The sequence below is a fragment of the Trematomus bernacchii genome, unplaced genomic scaffold, assembly GCF_902827165.1.
Source record: "Trematomus bernacchii unplaced genomic scaffold, fTreBer1.1, whole genome shotgun sequence".
NCBI lineage: Eukaryota > Metazoa > Chordata > Actinopteri > Perciformes > Nototheniidae > Trematomus > Trematomus bernacchii.
Window position 1 is genome coordinate 2,878,455 of NW_022987608.1, and position 17,344 is coordinate 2,895,798.

Here is a 17,344-nt window from a genome sequence, read left to right on the forward strand (position 1 = left end):
TACTCTTATCAACATATGAGTGGACAAATATGCTTTATGCAAATGTTTGTTTATTATCATTGGAGCAATGACAAATATTCTCCTGAATATTCTCAACACAACAACCTGGAACCTCTCTCTCTCTCTTACACTCTCTCCCAACCCGGTGTACTTCTCTGCACTGAGCCAGTTGCTCAAACAGACAAGCCTGTTTACAGTTGTCGGCGAAATGCCGCTCCTCTGTCTTCATAACAGTCAAAGCATGAGACTGAAGTTCCCACTGTGGGTCAAAATAATGCGCTGTGATGTGCAGTCGACACGTTGGATGCGATCCAAATTATCTAACGCAGCCCCTCGTCCTCCACAATGTTAAGCTGTAGCCACCCATTTAGCTATCGCTGTTGTTGTCCAGGCGTCTCCCCGGCAACTTTCAAGCGCAAGCGAGCGGCAGGAGCGGGGCTGTCAGCATCAGCTGTTTGCTTGGCTTGCTGTTTAAAACACCTTTTTTTGTATCCATATCTCTCGCTAGAATCTCCATCAAGCCTTTGGGCTCTGAAACTACGGGGCGGGCCGAGGACAAATACACATGCGTTAATCGCACGTTAAAATAATTAGTGGCGTTAAAAATATATATTATTAATTATTAACGCGTTAACTTGACAGCCCTATATAAAATATTATCTTGTGCAAACAAGTAATATCCTTGTGCCAAACAAATTATTATCTTTAGGGATCGGTTTATTATCTTGGGGGAACAACATGTTATCTTTTGGAGAAAACATGTATTATATTGAGGGAACAACTTATCTTAAGGGAACAAGTGAAAATCTAGTGAAAACAAGTTATTACATTGTGTGATGATGTATTTATTTTGTAGACACAAGTTATATTCCCTTTACAAAAGAAGTTATTATCTTGAGGGAACAATATGTTATCTTGATGGAAAAACGTGTTAACTTGAGGGAACAATATGTTGTGGGAACAATGTATTATATTGAGGGAACAGTTGTATTATAGTCAGGGAACATGTATTTTCTTCTGGTAAAAAACATATTATCTTGTGCCAACAACTTAAAAAGTCAAATTGAGGTTTTTGTATCAAAAGTTGCTATCAGAGGTACAAATGACATCTACCTGACAGTAAAATATGTACGAGTTCTCAGTTTGCTGTTTTACACAGACAAGCTGCCACTGTTGTTAACTGGCAGCATGTCTGTGTGTAAAAGTTAGTATTTGGCTTATGAGCAACTTCCCTGAGGCATAGGGTCATGAAACACGCTTCAAATCTTTCCTGAGCAGCTTCCAGTAAATAAGCAGTAGGAGTTTAGTGTTTTGCTTCAGGGCATTTGGGATTTGGCTGTTGAAATAAACACACAGCTGCAGAAATCGAAGCTGTGATATTATGCTTTTGGAACTAGGCTTTGTCCTCTTGGTTTACGTTGAGTGTTTTGCCTACACGTCAAGCTTGTCATTTAGATAGAACGTCATGGCATCAAGATCTTCTGTGTACGCCAGGTGTATGGCAAGCCGATTTAGCTTTTCTTCATTTCTGGAGGATATCAAAAAATCTATTCTTACTAGTCGAAATGCCAATTGTTGATATCAGAAATACAATTGGAAAAAAATCATTTTTTTACTTCAGGATATCATTGAAACTGTAACATTACATACATTGTAACTAGTTATAAATAAAAATTGAATTATAACTAGTAACAATTGTATTCCTGATATCAGAAAAATGATTTGTAACTAGTTCAAATTGTATTTCTGATATCAACAATTGGCATTTCGACTAGTTGAAATTGAATTCTTGATATCAGAAATTGGTATTTTTAATAGTTCAAATGTAATTGTAACTATAGTAACAATTGAATGACTGATATCAGAAATTGGCATTTGAACTTCAAATTCCAACTCCCATTGAAATGAATGAGAAAAACGATTCAAATCTCATTAGTTAAAATCGCATTTCTGATATCGAGAATACACATTACAACTAGTTACAATTGAATTTCTGATATCAAGAATTTGCATTCTAACTAGTTAAAATTCAATTTTTATATATCAGAAATAACCATTATTACTAGTGAGAATTGATTTTTTTGATATCCTCCAGAAATGAATAAAAGCTCAATCGGCTTGCCTTACAGCTGAGGCAATGGGGATGACTGATTGGTTGGTGAAACTGCAAACATACTACAAAATGTATAGTAACACACATTCACAAGAGCACACCTTTCCACCTGACATCTGTAGGCATGCCATTCTGGTCTAAACGCTGTGATTTGTCCTTTCACTTTGTCTTCAGTGCTATCGATTGTTACTCTCCAACAAGAGTGGATTCACTGGTGCAGTTGAAAGATTTCTTTCTTAGCTCTCATGTATTTTTGAAGGCTGGACATCTGATGGGTTGTTGCAGGTGGACGGAGGGGGGAATTCTCTCCACTTTGTTCTAATATCTATCTATTTCTCTTACTGTCAAACTCTCCCTCAAGGCCCCTTTTTCTGGCAGATTTCTCCCTTCAACATCTTGTCAGTGAGGTGATCACCATCTCCTCGAATACTGAAGGACAGTTGAGAAGAACAGATGGGACGGAAGAGATTTGAACGGACATAAATGGAAATGAAATGAAAAGAACAAACTGTACTCGAGTCAAACGTGGAAGGAGATGTTCTCTGACAGATTAACCAAGGAAATAGCTACCCTTTAGGATTTAAGAGAAATATTATAGGCATGTTTAAGCAAAGAAAGCAACTGTCCTACTGTTCTGTTGAAGAGAACATTAAACACACAGTACAGCTGAGGCTGATGGCCTTGACTCTGTGTCATATCCAAAGCATTTGACAAATTAAACTTTAGAACGGCTCGATTAAAAGTCAGGGGATCGACAAAGTGATTACAATTCATCGTGAGAGGGACATGAATATCTGAACCAAATGTCATGGCAACAGTTACAGAGCCATTTAAGTCACACACATATCAAGATGATGGTGATCCTGGAAGAAAACTCATTACAAAGTTATAAGGATTCATCCTGTGGTATCGATGAATATGTTATAACTAGTGCTGTCAATCGAAGAAGGAAAACAAATGTGTTAATCATAACAAATATCTGGGATTAATCATTATTAATTACAAGATTTAAACACCAATATTTACTTGTATTTTGGAGACAAATACAGAAAATGCATGACTAACTGGTGAGAGAAATCCGAGTTAAAAAAACCCACTTTATTATAGCATGATTTCTGAATAATTGGCAAAACACTGCACTGTATCTGATCCTTCACTGTTGACCCTTTCCTCTATCTCTCACTCCTGTGTAACTTCAAGAAACTGTCACAATGTTCGACAAAATGCCTTTCCTTCGTTCTCTTCACACCTAAAGCGAATGGTTTCAGTTGTTTGCGAGGTAGTGATGGTTCATACTGATGTCCAGTGGTCTCCAGTCAGTGTAATACACGTAGCTTGTGCCAGTTTCTCTGCTATCTTTGCTTTATCACTGCCATGCGATTCATGGCAACCTTGAGCACTGGAAATTACGGGAGCAACTTTGGGTCAAACTTGGTCATTTGATTCAATTTCATTAATATTTGTTTCAACGGGTTAAGGTTAACAGATGATTCACAAACATTAATGTGTTAACAGTCCCAGTTACATAACACGTTAACAATATGGTGACACTGAAAGAAAAGTCAGGGAATAATCAAAGCCCTTAGGGTTCATCCTCTGGAGATCATCAATGTCTGTACACATTTACATAGGAATCTGTCCAACAGTTGTAAAGATAGCTCAGTCTGGATCAAAGTAGTGGAATATTTCACTAAACATGAGGGGAAACAATGAAAAGCCCACAGTAATCTGCTGTTAGCATGCTTGCTAAACAGTTTCTTATCTACACCTACATATAACTAACCTGGTGTGCTACTAATTTGTATATGGAGTAATGGTGACATCCATTCATTTCTCATTCATCATTCAAGACCTTAAAAACCAACCTGCAAAAGAATCATCCTCAAAGCTACAAATGTACAAACGACCACCATTCTACACATTTGCAAAACATTCCTTTATTATAAATAAATCTCCTTTTTGTATAAAAAAACTGGCATGCTTCAACCATGGCATTTTACAGGTTCACAACCCAAGGCTACAACCCGGTTAGCCAAGACAGCAGGAGGAAACACACTCATCTCATTATGCAAGGGCGATCCATCGGACAACGGTGAGACAAGAATGAAAAAATCGTCACAACCACAAAAATACTTACAAGTAGAGAATAACAACAAACATGTTTGAGTCTCATAGATTTTTCTTACATTTCTCTTTTTAAATATCTTTTAAAATGGAATCTGTTAAATCTCTCTCCCAGCCTGCCCTTTTAGATATAATGTCTACATGGTCTGAGTTTTTTTCTTTTATGATTTTTATGATTTTTTTTTGTCTACGTTTTAATAGTTACTCTGTCCACCACAGTGTCCTATGGTATGGCATATCTTTTTTCATTTTTTTTCAGAACAGGTACGTTCATGGTAGGACCAATGAGCTGTGAGCAGCGAGGAAGCAGGCACACTGACTGGCTGTTTTTTGTGGTCCCACCTCTCTGTGGCGTGATGCGGAACAATACAAAATGTCTCATGCTTGGATTCCATTGGGCGCTCAGTCTGTCCGTCAGTTCTCCGGCCAAGAACCACGGCTCCTTCTTGGCGCTGCCTCGGGACACGCCCCCTTCTCCTTGTCCAATCCCTTTCCGTCATATCCTCTGTGGTCCCTTCAAATGGCATGATTGCTGTAGCTGACATATGTCGTCTTAGTTGATGAAGCTGCGTGAATTTGAAAAGGGTGGACGATGGAGCGGAGATGGGGCGAATCAGGGGGGGGGGGGGAAGAGAATGAAAGAGAAGCGACAGATTGGATGTGTGGAAGGGGAAAAGGAGAGAAGAAGGGGCAGTTGAGAGCAGATTTGGCTACAGATGGTCACGAAACAGTTTCACATCCACCTGAGTAGTCGGGGCTTTTTGTCAAACCCATTACGTCCTGTGTCCCCTCAAGCGCTCCGTGGTAAATGTCAATGTTTTTGGAGCAAAGTCAGGCTTCTAACTGCACCTTTTTTTATACTCTGCTGCTTTCATACAACCCATTTTATATAACTTTCTTTCACTCAGGTTTCTTCCGCCATCACACTGCTGGAATAATGGGAAAAAGGTCCTTGATGAAAAATAAATATGTAAGAAATGTGTGGTGCAGCCTTGAAAATTGCCCAAAGCTTGTCATAATATTTTCTGAAGAGTGCTCTTAAGCAAATGTCAGGTACCAAAAAAAGTAGAGACTCTTAAACTTTCTACTCATACCCGTAGGAAAATATAAAATGTTGCTTTGACCATATGGCATTCATTTGCAATTTCTCTGTAAAGTTAAGCATGTAGGGAGAAGTATTGGCTTCATGAATGAACTGTGACCCGCTTCCTTCAATGATGTTAATAAAGTGCTGACGGGGAAATGCAGGTCTGAAAATCATTACACTCTTGCATGCAGTGTTCACGAGCTGCAAAGAAACACATGCACAGCAATGCTGACATGTACATGTGTTCATAGAGACGCATGTATGAAGCACACATGACTATTGACAGAAACACCAAAGGACACACAAATCCATGGTGGCCATTTGATAGAGGCTCACTCACTGAGGCACACGTGCACATTCACATGCACTCCCGTCATTTCATCTGCAGATTGCTGACACAGGAGAAGCAGCCCATCACAGAGTGGAGCTTTGAAGTGAATATAACAATGCTTCACTGTCAAAACCCGGGGAAGACACACTGTTATTTGAAATCTGTCACTGTTGCAGTTGTTTCTGTCATGCAGAAAATGAAGGCGTGAAATTATTTTTTAAGTCAAACTCAAACTTCATGCAGGCTGTACATCGGAGCAGAGATGCACACAAGCAGGGTGATGTGCTTGTTTATGTATGGTAGTGGGAGAAGTACTGAGATGCTTTATTTGAGTGAAAGTCACAATAGATTAATGTTAAAATACTCAAAGTAAAAGTACTGCATTCAAAATCTGATTAAAGTATTATTGGCACAATGAATTCGATGAATTCGATTTTTCTGCACTGATTTTTGACTTTGGGTGAATACTGTAAAACACTTTCTGATATTGACTTTGTGTTTGATTGCTGCACCACCAGTTTCCTCTTTGTTTGGCCCAGTTTTTACATTATGTTACAAAAATGATTGACTTTTTTAAATATATTTGACCATTTTACTTTTTTGTACCTTGTTCTGGAAAGTAATGATGTCAAACAAATGTTACAGACATTATTTCCTTTTCCCAATTGCTCCAATAAAATCTAGTAGTAGTATAAAGTAGCATTAAATGGAAAAATGTATTTATTTCTATATTTGTATCGCAGCAGGTACATCTACGCATTACAGAAGCAAAGGTATAGAACAGCTAAAAGGCAAAAAGAAAAGAGTATAATGATAAATAAAAAAGCAAGCACAGGTTCCTACAAATATATAATTGAATAAGCAAAAACAAAATAATTAGTAGCAGTATTTTAAAGTGATTATATAAAAGTATTGAAGGAGCCGGTTTTGTTAACAAATTGTAAATACATTGTAAAGTAATAAGTGTGAGTTGCATAAAAGCACTGTTATTCCACAACAGTTTTTATATGTACAAGCACAAATACTCAAGTAGTACTTCAATATTGTACTTAAATACAGTCCTTGAGTAAATGTTACTTTCTACCACTGAATATGTCTGTTTGAGTACATGTATGCTTTATTTGTGTCGTTATCTTTAGTCCCTTCAAATGTATTGAAACTGTAACTGTACTGAAAACACTGACTCTAATACAATGTATTATGTCAACAAATTACACATTATTGTATTAGGTGGGTTCAATGCAATAATATGAAGTTTAAATATTAGGTTCAACTTAATATTATTGCTTTTACTAACCTAGTACAATTATGTAAAATGTGTTGACTTAATACCGTTAATTAAAGTCAACGTTCCAGTTTTTGTCCGGTGGATTTCAGCGGGTCTGATGATATATCTTTATGAAATATTTTATATGTGTAGGTAGAAAACGTCCGTGTTCTCTTACTCACTGTTGGTCTCCATGCTCTCACACAGCTCCGTCTTCACCTCTCCGTTGGGCCGGTCTCCTCCCTTCTGGCCCAGCTTCCCCGTCATGGTGGCAGCTGTCACAATGGCCTGCATCGTTCAGACATCCATTAACAGGAAGTGAAGACTACCACAAAAACTCGAAATCTCGCCAAGTATATTTGTCTAATATCTAGCCGTAAATCGGTTAGCGACCCGGCTAACTTAGACTTTGATCTTTCTTCATTGATTTTTGAGTTTGGGTGAATACTGTAAAACACTTTCTGACATTGACTCTGTCTGTTGATTGCTGCATCACAAGTTTCCTCTTTTTTTGGCCCAGTTCTTTTACATTATGTTACAAAAATGATTGACTTTTTGAAATATATTTGAAAATGTACTTTTTTTAAATCCACCCTAACAGGAAGTTCAGACTACCACACAAACTTAAAATGTTGCCATGTATATTTGTCTAATATCTAGTCAGAATATGTCTGTACACTGGATATAAGACCTAATAACTTAAGAAGTAACAATTCAGTGAGATATAGGGCCCTGGTTTTAGACAATGCATCTTAAAGGGGACCTATCATGCAAAATGCACTTTTGTACGTCTGTTATACATGAATATGTGTCCCCGGTGTTCCAGGGAACTCACCAAGTGTCAGAAAACACAACCCTCTCTATTTTCCTCCATACCCAAATCTCTAAAAAAGGGGCTGCAACGGATCTGATAAAAACTGATCCAGATTTGAACACTGTCCTAACGTCAGGACGGTGGCGCTACGGCTATTGGGCCAACTCCACCAATCAGGAGGAGACAGCCACGGCCATTGCCGTTCGAAAGCGCTGGAGACGCTGTAGTACATATGCCAGGCCTCTAGATGGTGCTGTTGCTCACAGAATCAACCCTTGCAAAAACAGAGCTAACATTTTTCAAATTGAGCGAAATGAGGCATGGCTAAAATGCATGATCTGTTTGGTATTTTGAAAAAAAATAAGTATAAATATGCCTTATATAGGTATGGTCCTACACTATATTATTCAAATATAGCATGATAGGTCCACTTTAAGTATCTTGAGAACATCTTATTTTGATTTCAGATTTTAGTTTTGTTTAAATTTTTATTGGAAAATCACCAACTAACATCAGAAAACAGAACACTTTTGCGCATTAGTTGCTTATTTTATAACACAACATTTCCTGATTCTGGTAAAAAAATTGTTCAAAAATAAGTTTTCCCAGCTAATTACAAGATTTGATTCATCTAAACATCCCATCTTGTGTCAACAACTCTTACCAAGCACATTTCCACTTGTTCTATTGACATATTTTTCACTCATTATAAGTTCAAATTAGTTTTTTACTTGTTTTCGAGCAGCATTTTGTCCAGTGTGGCTTGGCTTCCTTGTGTTTTATTCCACATTTGACTTAAATAACATCTGTCAAAATATGAAGAGTATTTCAGCTCACCTTAAAGCTGCGTTTCCGTTTGGGTACGTTCTGCTCGGGGTGGAAGAGGATGATGTAGACTTTGGGCATGTAGAGCATCCCCAGAGACACTGAGGCAGACAGGCTGAGAGAGATGGTCAGGGTGGTGGTTTGGATATACATCTAAGAGAGAGACACACAGAGAGAAGTTAGTTATCACATTTAAAGTTGTCGGAGAGTCTGTGTAACGTGTGATGAGGGATAGACAGATGGGACGAGGGAGAACACAGGAAGTAAATGAAGGTCTAACAAGAGAGGAATTAGCAGCACATGTGTGTCGTGACAGCTGAAGTGACACACAGGCAGGTAGATCAAATGCTATATGAAAGCATGGCGGCAGTGAAGTTGCCTAATTGCGCGTCTTCTGCAGAGCTTGTCTCTTAGTCAAAGAATGTGAAATTGTTCTTAGCATTTATTTGGCAGGCTAAAAACTCCATATGGGTTTATCATGTTAGTAGAAAGTGACGGAAATGACACTAAATTGACTTTCAGATTTTCCTGAAAGTTTGGATGACGTCTGGCTTACATTAGGATATACTTCTGGGATATACTTTATTTTCCAGAGATTGAGATGTGAGTTTTGTTCACCTCCAACAACCTGTGAGTTGAATGACTTTGGTTGCATTGTAAAACAGTCAGTTTATGTCCTGTAAAGTGGACTATGGCACAAGTAAGAGGGTATGATAAGTGGACTGAAAGACAAGACAAGATATGATGATAGGCAGGATTTTTTAAACTAGTATAATACATTTAGGAAGCAACTTTCAAAAACAGGTGTTACAAAGTGCTTCACAAGACAACAACAACAGATGAATAAAACCAAAGTCAGAACAGTAAGGTAATAGTTCAATAGAACATAAAGGAATATATCAATACATTAAGATTAAAGCGATTAAATAAGATGGATAATTGTGTGTAAAAACTGTATACACACTGCAGAGCTTACACCACCCATATACAATACGTAAAACAATAAATCCCATTTACTTCAATGTAAAGTCCTTTGTTACCCTTTGCACACACATCCCCAAACAGTAGACCAATCACAACAGAGCCGAACAGCTAACCAATCAGAGCAGACTGGGCTCTGGTTTCAGACAGAGGGTGAAAAGAGGTTTTTGAACATTACATTACATTTCATTTAGCTGACGCTTTTATCCAAAGCGACTTACATTAAAGCATGGAGACATGTCACAGTAGAGACACTAAATACTGATATGAACCTGAACATTAGCATAATATGTCCTTTTTAATGCTTATTAATTATATTGGCATCAACATTCTGAGCAGTTAGGGTACTGTAGGTACGTTGCTTCTTTTGTAGGAATACGAGTAGTTGCAATATCAATCAAGCGTAGAAAAAAATAAAGGCATGTGTGGCCTATATTGCCTACATTCACTACACTGAATTAGACTGAACACATTGATTCTGCCAAGTAAGTTTGAGGGCAGTTATGATGAAACAAGACGACTGTCAAGCACACAACACACGCACTGCACACAAGACACACACACACACACACACACACACACACACACACACACACACACACACACACACACACACACACACACACACTGCAGAGGGCTGAGCTCCAGTCCTGGGGTCCTTAGTGAGTTTCTCAGAGGAGTTTGGAGGAGGAGGAAGTGACACAGCTGACAGGCTCTGAAGAGAGGGAGCTTATCAAGAGAGAAGTGTCTGCCGTACATACAGTACAGGGAGACAGAGGGAGGAGGGCGGGAGGAGATGGATGGATTTATGGGTAAGACTAGTAGAAATGAGAGGACGGAGCCACGAAGGAAGAGTTGCAGAGAGGCAAGGGGGGAGGATTGATGGGCTGGGACAAGTGAGCAAAAGAGAAGATGAGAGCAATTTGTAGAGAGAGAGAGAGAGAGAGAGAGAGAGAGAGAGAGAGAGAGAGAACTGATAGGTCGGCTCTTCGTTGTCAGACGGTAACTACTGCCTGAAAAGAGAGTACAGCTGTTTCTGAAAATCACAAGCTGTACTGTTCTGTAGGCTAATTCTTTAAGTGTGAATCTATACGCCCACCCTTTGTCCTCATGTGTCATTTTGACCCCACTTTAAACCTCAAGAAAAATTATCATATTCCAATTTCTTACCAAAATGTATGTTTCTGGTGCTTAACAGTAGGTGTCTTTGTTGACTACCTCAATAACCATTTAAATAAAACATTACCGCAACCTTTCCCCCCACAGACCCCAGACAGAATTCCTATTATGTGACTATCCAAAGATATAAATCACCATAAAATCTCACTGATTTAAATAAAATGTTAAAGTAAGATCTTTTTGCTGTTGTTAAAGGTGGGGTAGGTAATTTTGGAGAAACCAGCTCGAGTGCGCTAGAATTTGAAAATACACAACCGGAAAAAATCTCCCACTTCCTTACAGAGCCCCTCCTCCAACACACACGAACGCGCACATGACCAATGAGGGCACGAGATAAGTTTGTGCACAGATGGAAGGCTGACAGGCAGGTAGGCCATCCAATCATTTTAGCCGGCCCGTACTTTTTACAGTACCACGGCTTCCACAGATGATGGATTTTTTGTCAATGCACTTAAGATATTCATTGCTATCGGGATGTTAAGAGCATTCCATGGAATATAACAAAAAGGGTATCTCGAGCCGGTTTCTCAAACTTACCTACCCCACCTTTAAAGGACCAACATTATTTCCAAGTACAATGTTGGCATTTCAACTAAAACGGAGCCTTTTTTGTCAGCTCAGATTTGTATTTAAACTGTAGTATGTGCTCATGTTGGTGTATAGGCAAAATATGCTGAATGAAAGGCAGACATTTCCTATCAATAAAATCATTTTTGATCCTAAATATGTTTGTTTCTTCTATTCTAAGGTCACGTTGTTCTGTTATCTTACATATTACACTACAGTAAAAAAACATCTTATTGATATCTACTTTCTCTTGTATTAGTAAGTAGTTAACCTCCCAACCCTTGATTTGATCCACCACTGTTGGCATAATTTTCAAGTATGAATTTCTCATTTAGGACACAGAGTATGTGGAGCTGTATTCGGCCCACGGGTCTTGAGTTCGACATGCAGCAAACTCCCTCTTATCAAACAGCAGTAGGCCGCTGATAGTCGCTTCCATTACATCACACACACACACACACACACACACACACACACACACACACACACACACACACACACACACACACACACACAATACTGTCCTCCATGTGGCTCAGATAGCAGCTCAGAATGTGTGCATCAGAAAAGAGCGCTGTATTATCCCCAAAAGTCCCACTCTGAAAGTAGATGATTAGCTACGGATGGCTGCATACAATATGTTCCCTTAAGGTCTAGGACATTTACAGACGGAGAATCTCTGGTCCGTGAGAGGAAGAGATTCAACAAGAGGAACAGAGGAAGTAGAGTGATGCCTGATGTGGTTTTAACACCTGGGAGAAAATAAAAACGATACAAGATAGGATAGAGAGAGAAATATAGAACCAAAAAAGTTCGCTAGATTCTGTGGACAAATATTTAGTTTTAGGGTTAGTCCTAATCAGAAGGTTAAAGTAAGTTATGCTTCGAGTATAAGTTGTTCAGTGTCAGTGACTAATATTGTCCAGGTAACCTAAAGAAAACTAAAATATTGTATTTTTCTACTGTATATCTTTTGGTCGTTTTGTATGCAATTTGTCTTATTTGTGTCTACAGAAAAGGTCCACTGTGGCTAAGCCTCATCTTATATTGAACATATTTACAAAAAACACGACCAAGTTACATTTTATTCTTTAAATCTTGCATCCACAATGGTCACAAAACATGTTGCCCCCCCCTCAGACCCAGCAGGCCACACACAGGTCAATCTGCTGTGGAAATGGTATTTGTTAAAGGGTTTATTCTTAGTCTGGATGGAGTCACAGCACACAAAGCATACATGGAGGCACTTTGATGATCCCTAACAACTCGGACTGTTTTGATTGGAGGATGAGCGTAGCAGGGTTCATGCGAAAGAGATGCGTTTGGGTGTCAGCGAGGTGTCGACTTTATCAATCATTCTAAACTCTTTATCTGAATCCGAGCTACTGAAATGTCCAAACTAGCTACCAATTAAGATGATCCACGGCATGGAGGTGGATGTTACAGGTCAGTTACCGAGCTCAATATATTATTCACAGGGCAATATGAGAGTCATCTGTTTCGGCAGTAAGCATTACCATTTAATAAGTGGTTAGTGTTGAATAGCTGTAGAAGAATGTGACTCGTGGGAGACAGGCAGGCCACCATCATGGAGTTAATATAAGTGTCGAGCAGCTGAGGCATGACAGCCAATATTGAAAAGTACTCTGGGTTGGCTGTGCTTCACTATAATGACACTGTGAATAGAAAGAAACACTACAATAGAAGCCAATTAACTAAATGAGACAATTTCTACTCGCTGATATGAAGAGAAAGAGACATATCTGCAGACATTAAGTGAAGACCTAAAACATATGTTGGACAAATGGAGAATGGAAATGTAATGGTATTTTATCAACGGAGATAAAAAGGAAGCATTGAAGTATTTTATTAAGCGTTTAAAGAATTCAACTAACTCTCATTATGGCTTCACTCAAATAAACGTCCAACGCCAATGTGTGCTGCAACAAAATGCACGATTGAAATGGAGGAAATGGAGAAAAATAACCATGAGATTCAAATTTCATATCTTTGATAAAAGATGGGACAAATTGGTTAATTATAGGACAGAAAACATGTATAAGGATCGGGTGATAAGATCTGACAATTAATGTACATATGAGTATTAATGTTGCACCTAATATGTTGTGATGGCCCCAGCCACACAGGGTAAACCAACTACACTGCATCCTCCTCTTCAGTAGTTTTGCTTCAGTGCAGCTACAATAAAACATGCCAATTAACACCACACATTTGCTTTGAATGGTAAACTCTTTATTTGATTATAATCTGACATTACTTCAAACATTTTAGCACAGCTAACACAAGTATTTGTTTGTATTAATTACTTTCTTTGTCTCTTGAGTTACCATGTCCATTGGGGGAGGTTACTTCCTGGTTCAGCAAAGGGCGTGGCCGAGGACTCATAAATACTGCAAGGAGCCAATTGGGACAGATTGGGACAAACCACCTGCTTCCATGTCAAAGGGGGGATTTGGGTTTTGTCAGTGACCTTTGTGTATGATGTGACTATTAATTATCCCTTGGGTTCAACTTGGTTTGGCCAAGCCACTATATAGGTTCCTTGGTTTTTCATTGTGGAAGGTCAGTTTTGTTATCACCTGTTATGTTTCTTTGAGGTATTTTCTGTTGACCTCTTTTATAGGCCTAGTTATTGTATGATGTTTTTTGTGGACTTTTGGGTAAATAAAAATCCTAGTTTATTTAAACCACTCCTGTGTCCTGTTGCCTTACTGCTTGGTCCCTGACATATGTGTACGCTACACCTTATAAGTACATTTCAATTTGTGGGTTTTTTTCATCCTGATTTTTCGATTGTTATGTAGTTTATTTATGTGCCTTGATGTTGTTATGTATGCTTTGTAATGAAATGATTTCTTAAAAAGTACTCAAAAGTAGTTTCATTGTGACAGAACATCTGCACTTCGCTCTTTGCACTGAAAAAGCTGTGAGTGTGCATGAAGTTGAACTCATGTTGAACCCTCTGCTATCGCTGAGTCGGCGATGTCTCCCACCAGACGTCACTCCGCTCGTCGTTTGTCTCCCATTTCTCAAATGATATAAATGACTGCTGGCTGAAGAAGTTAAATGAGAAAGCATGACGTCTCTTATTCCCAAAGGCTTCTCCTTACATCTTCACCCTTTCCCTCCTCTTTGCCCCTTCTCTCTGGCTGGCACTCAAACTATCAACGTCAGCCCTCCTTTTTTATAATGTCCTCTATATCCGAAACTTTTCTGATAGTGACTCATGAATTTGCTATTTTACTGTCTCCATATACTTTTGTATCTCAGTACAGCTAAGTTAACATACTACGAAACTTTAATGATGAAGATGAGTTTGATTGGTTTCCGTTTAATGACCTTAAAAACAAAAAAAGTGACTCTACAGGCAGCCTGAGGGTCCTTAGCTAACTTCTCAGATCCTTTCAGTGTGTGTGTGTGTGTGTGTGTGTGTGTGTGTGTGTGTGTGTGTGTGTGTGTGTGTGTGTGTGTGTGTGTGTGTGTGTGTGTGTTTTTCTAATTGACACCACCTGTGTCTGTCCCCTCACACCATGGGACCACTCAGCATTTTAATCATCTGAGCCATGGGAGGGTGAGGTTTTATTTTTAGGAATTTTTTCTTTTTTTAAACGGGCGAATGGCCAAAACAGTTCTTACCGCCTCTAACGTTCAGGATCATGATCAAATTATTTTTCAGTGAATTGATTTATTCCACCATTTGAATAAAACATCAACTAATTAAATGCTGACTTTAGGCAACTTTTTTCATTGTAAAATATCTTTAAAAAAGACTAGATCCTGAAGTTTGTAATTGTTAACTTTTGGGCTCTAAGGTCCAAAAAACCCTCAAACATTCTTACAGTAAAAATAAATAACTACTGTTACACAAGTGTTTGATTCAAAGCACCTATAATATACAAATATGAAATAGGACATGTTGTCTCCAGACCATTTATGGATGGAGGCATGTGGTGCAGTGGGTTGTGCGTTGGTGTTCGGATCAGGGGGACACAGGTTCAAACCCCACTGCAGTCAGCATGTCGTTGTGTCCCTAAGACACTTCACCCCCAATTGCTCCTGTGGGGATTGTCCACAGTATTGAGTATGTAAGTCGCTTTGGATAAAAGCGTCTAACAAGTGACATGTCATGTAATAATGTAATTTATATGCACAAAAACCGATATAACACACTACAGGAAAGGTTAAACCCCAAAAAGCATAATTTAACTTCTTCTAGATATGCCTTTTACTCAGAGCAAATCCCAAAGTAACAAATCTCCACACACCCGACTCTAACATGGTGCTGTGATGAAAGAGTGTTTTAAAAAAAGCTCTGACACAGGATGCTGTGCAGCGATATTTAAACTTTGTGTATGTGCAGGCTAATTAGAGTCGAAGCGAAGCCACTCTTGTCCACAGGTGCCTCATTATCTCCTGCAAAACAGCTCTTGGAGACATTTTGTTCCTCCATCTAATCCGTACAGGTCTGAGGTCTGCATTTGTGTCATGAAAAAGTGAGTATTTAATAACCTAATCTATATTTGCTCTGCCTCAGCTTGTTTGTATGAAGTCAAACACATTTTGAGTTGTGCATAAAGGTTTCATAGTAGTACATACTGTGAGCTCGGCCCTGCTGTGAATAGCTTCCTCTATCTCTCTCTCTCTCTCTCTCTCAAAACTGACGTGATTGTGGCCCCACTGTGCACAGCTCCAGCCAATTAAAATACGCAGCAAGGACTTATCGTGGAGCCTCATCCCTCTGCACACTGCTGCTTGTTGTAGAGGGGAAAACTTGTCACACCATGAATGTAAAACAGGAGTAACAGTATATCGGGTTTTCTGTCACCGGTGGTAAATGTGCCGTCTAACGTTAAACAATCTTGACAGAAATTGGGCTGGAAATTATGCAAAAGGTTTTCCCAAAAGTAAAACTGAGTCCAACTACATGGTCCCAACCCTCCTTTGTAATTCTATAGAAGGAAACAGAAGAATACAGGTATAAAACCATGGATTTTTTGTAGGGGAACCATTCAGGGTCTAGTATTTCTTCACTTCTCCTTATTAGGTTGTTGTCAGGGCCGCGCCTGGCCAACTTGTGGCCCCATGCAAAGTTATATGATGAGGCCCTCTGTGTGCGAGCGTCGTCGTCGTCAACGGGGGGGGGGGGATGGGGGATGGGGATACTAATGGAGCCTCGCAGCAGCGAAACTGTGGCGCGCTTACACTGTAGGTGTGCCGCATTTGCGCTTCAGATGATGCTCCCTCCGCAAAATTAAGAACCCTCTGCAAGATGAGGCCCCCTCCGCGAGGTGAGGCCCCCTCCGCGAGGTGAGGCCCCCTCCGCGAGGTGAGGCCCCCTCCGCGAGGTGAGGCCCCCTCCGCGAGGTGAGGCCCCACGCAGTCTGCGTGATCGGCCTGTAGGGAGGGGCGGCCCTGGTTGTTGTGCAGAACAGTACACTTATCACTGTATTTGTGTAGCAACTTTGCTATAGGCTAATTTATGCTAATTGTGGCGGGAAACGATTAAGCAGTTATAATTGAAACATGCTATGTTTAAAGTCAATTTGTGGCCATACTTGAAACGAAACTCAACATAAGTCAATCTTACCTTGACTCAACTTTTTTGCCTTTTTACGTTTAATGCAAGTTTAAGAATGTAAATAAAGTGTATTTAGGCAGCACTCTTTAGACCTAGTCGACAGGAAGCAGCCACGTTGTGTTTGTGTTTCTGTATTTTCAGAATGAACAGATGAAAATGTATTTGTAATGTATGCACACCTGGAAGTCCCTTTTGGGTTTAATTGAGCAAATACTAAAGACAGCACTGACAAGTATAGTTGGTTACTAACAGGATAGTAGATCAAGTGGAAGAGGAACATGTTCAATACACGGCATTTTGAGGGTTGAATTTATTTGTATTTTCTGTCATGGTTAGCTTTCCAAGTGTATTTATCGCACTATGCAGGAAGTGCTCATGCCCATCTATTTACAGTTTTTCAAATCATAGCACACACACACACACACACACACACACACACACACACACACACACACAC

The 17,344-nt window shown here is 39.3% G+C and overlaps 1 protein-coding gene across 2 annotated transcripts in view; it reads right to left on the bottom strand.

Moving 5' to 3' along the window:
- Window positions 1-4,036: 4,036 nt before the first annotated feature.
- The window catches only part of grm8a (glutamate receptor, metabotropic 8a), a 168,964-nt gene continuing 155,656 nt past the window's right edge, over window positions 4,037-17,344 (bottom strand). The window contains exons 10-12 of one of the 2 annotated variants that reach the window (XM_034131553.1): window positions 8,574-8,714; window positions 7,105-7,210; window positions 4,037-4,803 (exon numbers count right to left, since the gene is read on the bottom strand). In XM_034131553.1, coding sequence (XP_033987444.1) covers window positions 4,754-4,803; window positions 7,105-7,210; window positions 8,574-8,714 — 297 coding nt within the window. In that variant the 3' untranslated portion in view covers window positions 4,037-4,753. Of the gene's footprint in view, window positions 4,804-7,100; window positions 7,211-8,573; window positions 8,715-17,344 lie in introns of both variants that reach the window. The other variant, XM_034131554.1, reaches the window with a different exon arrangement.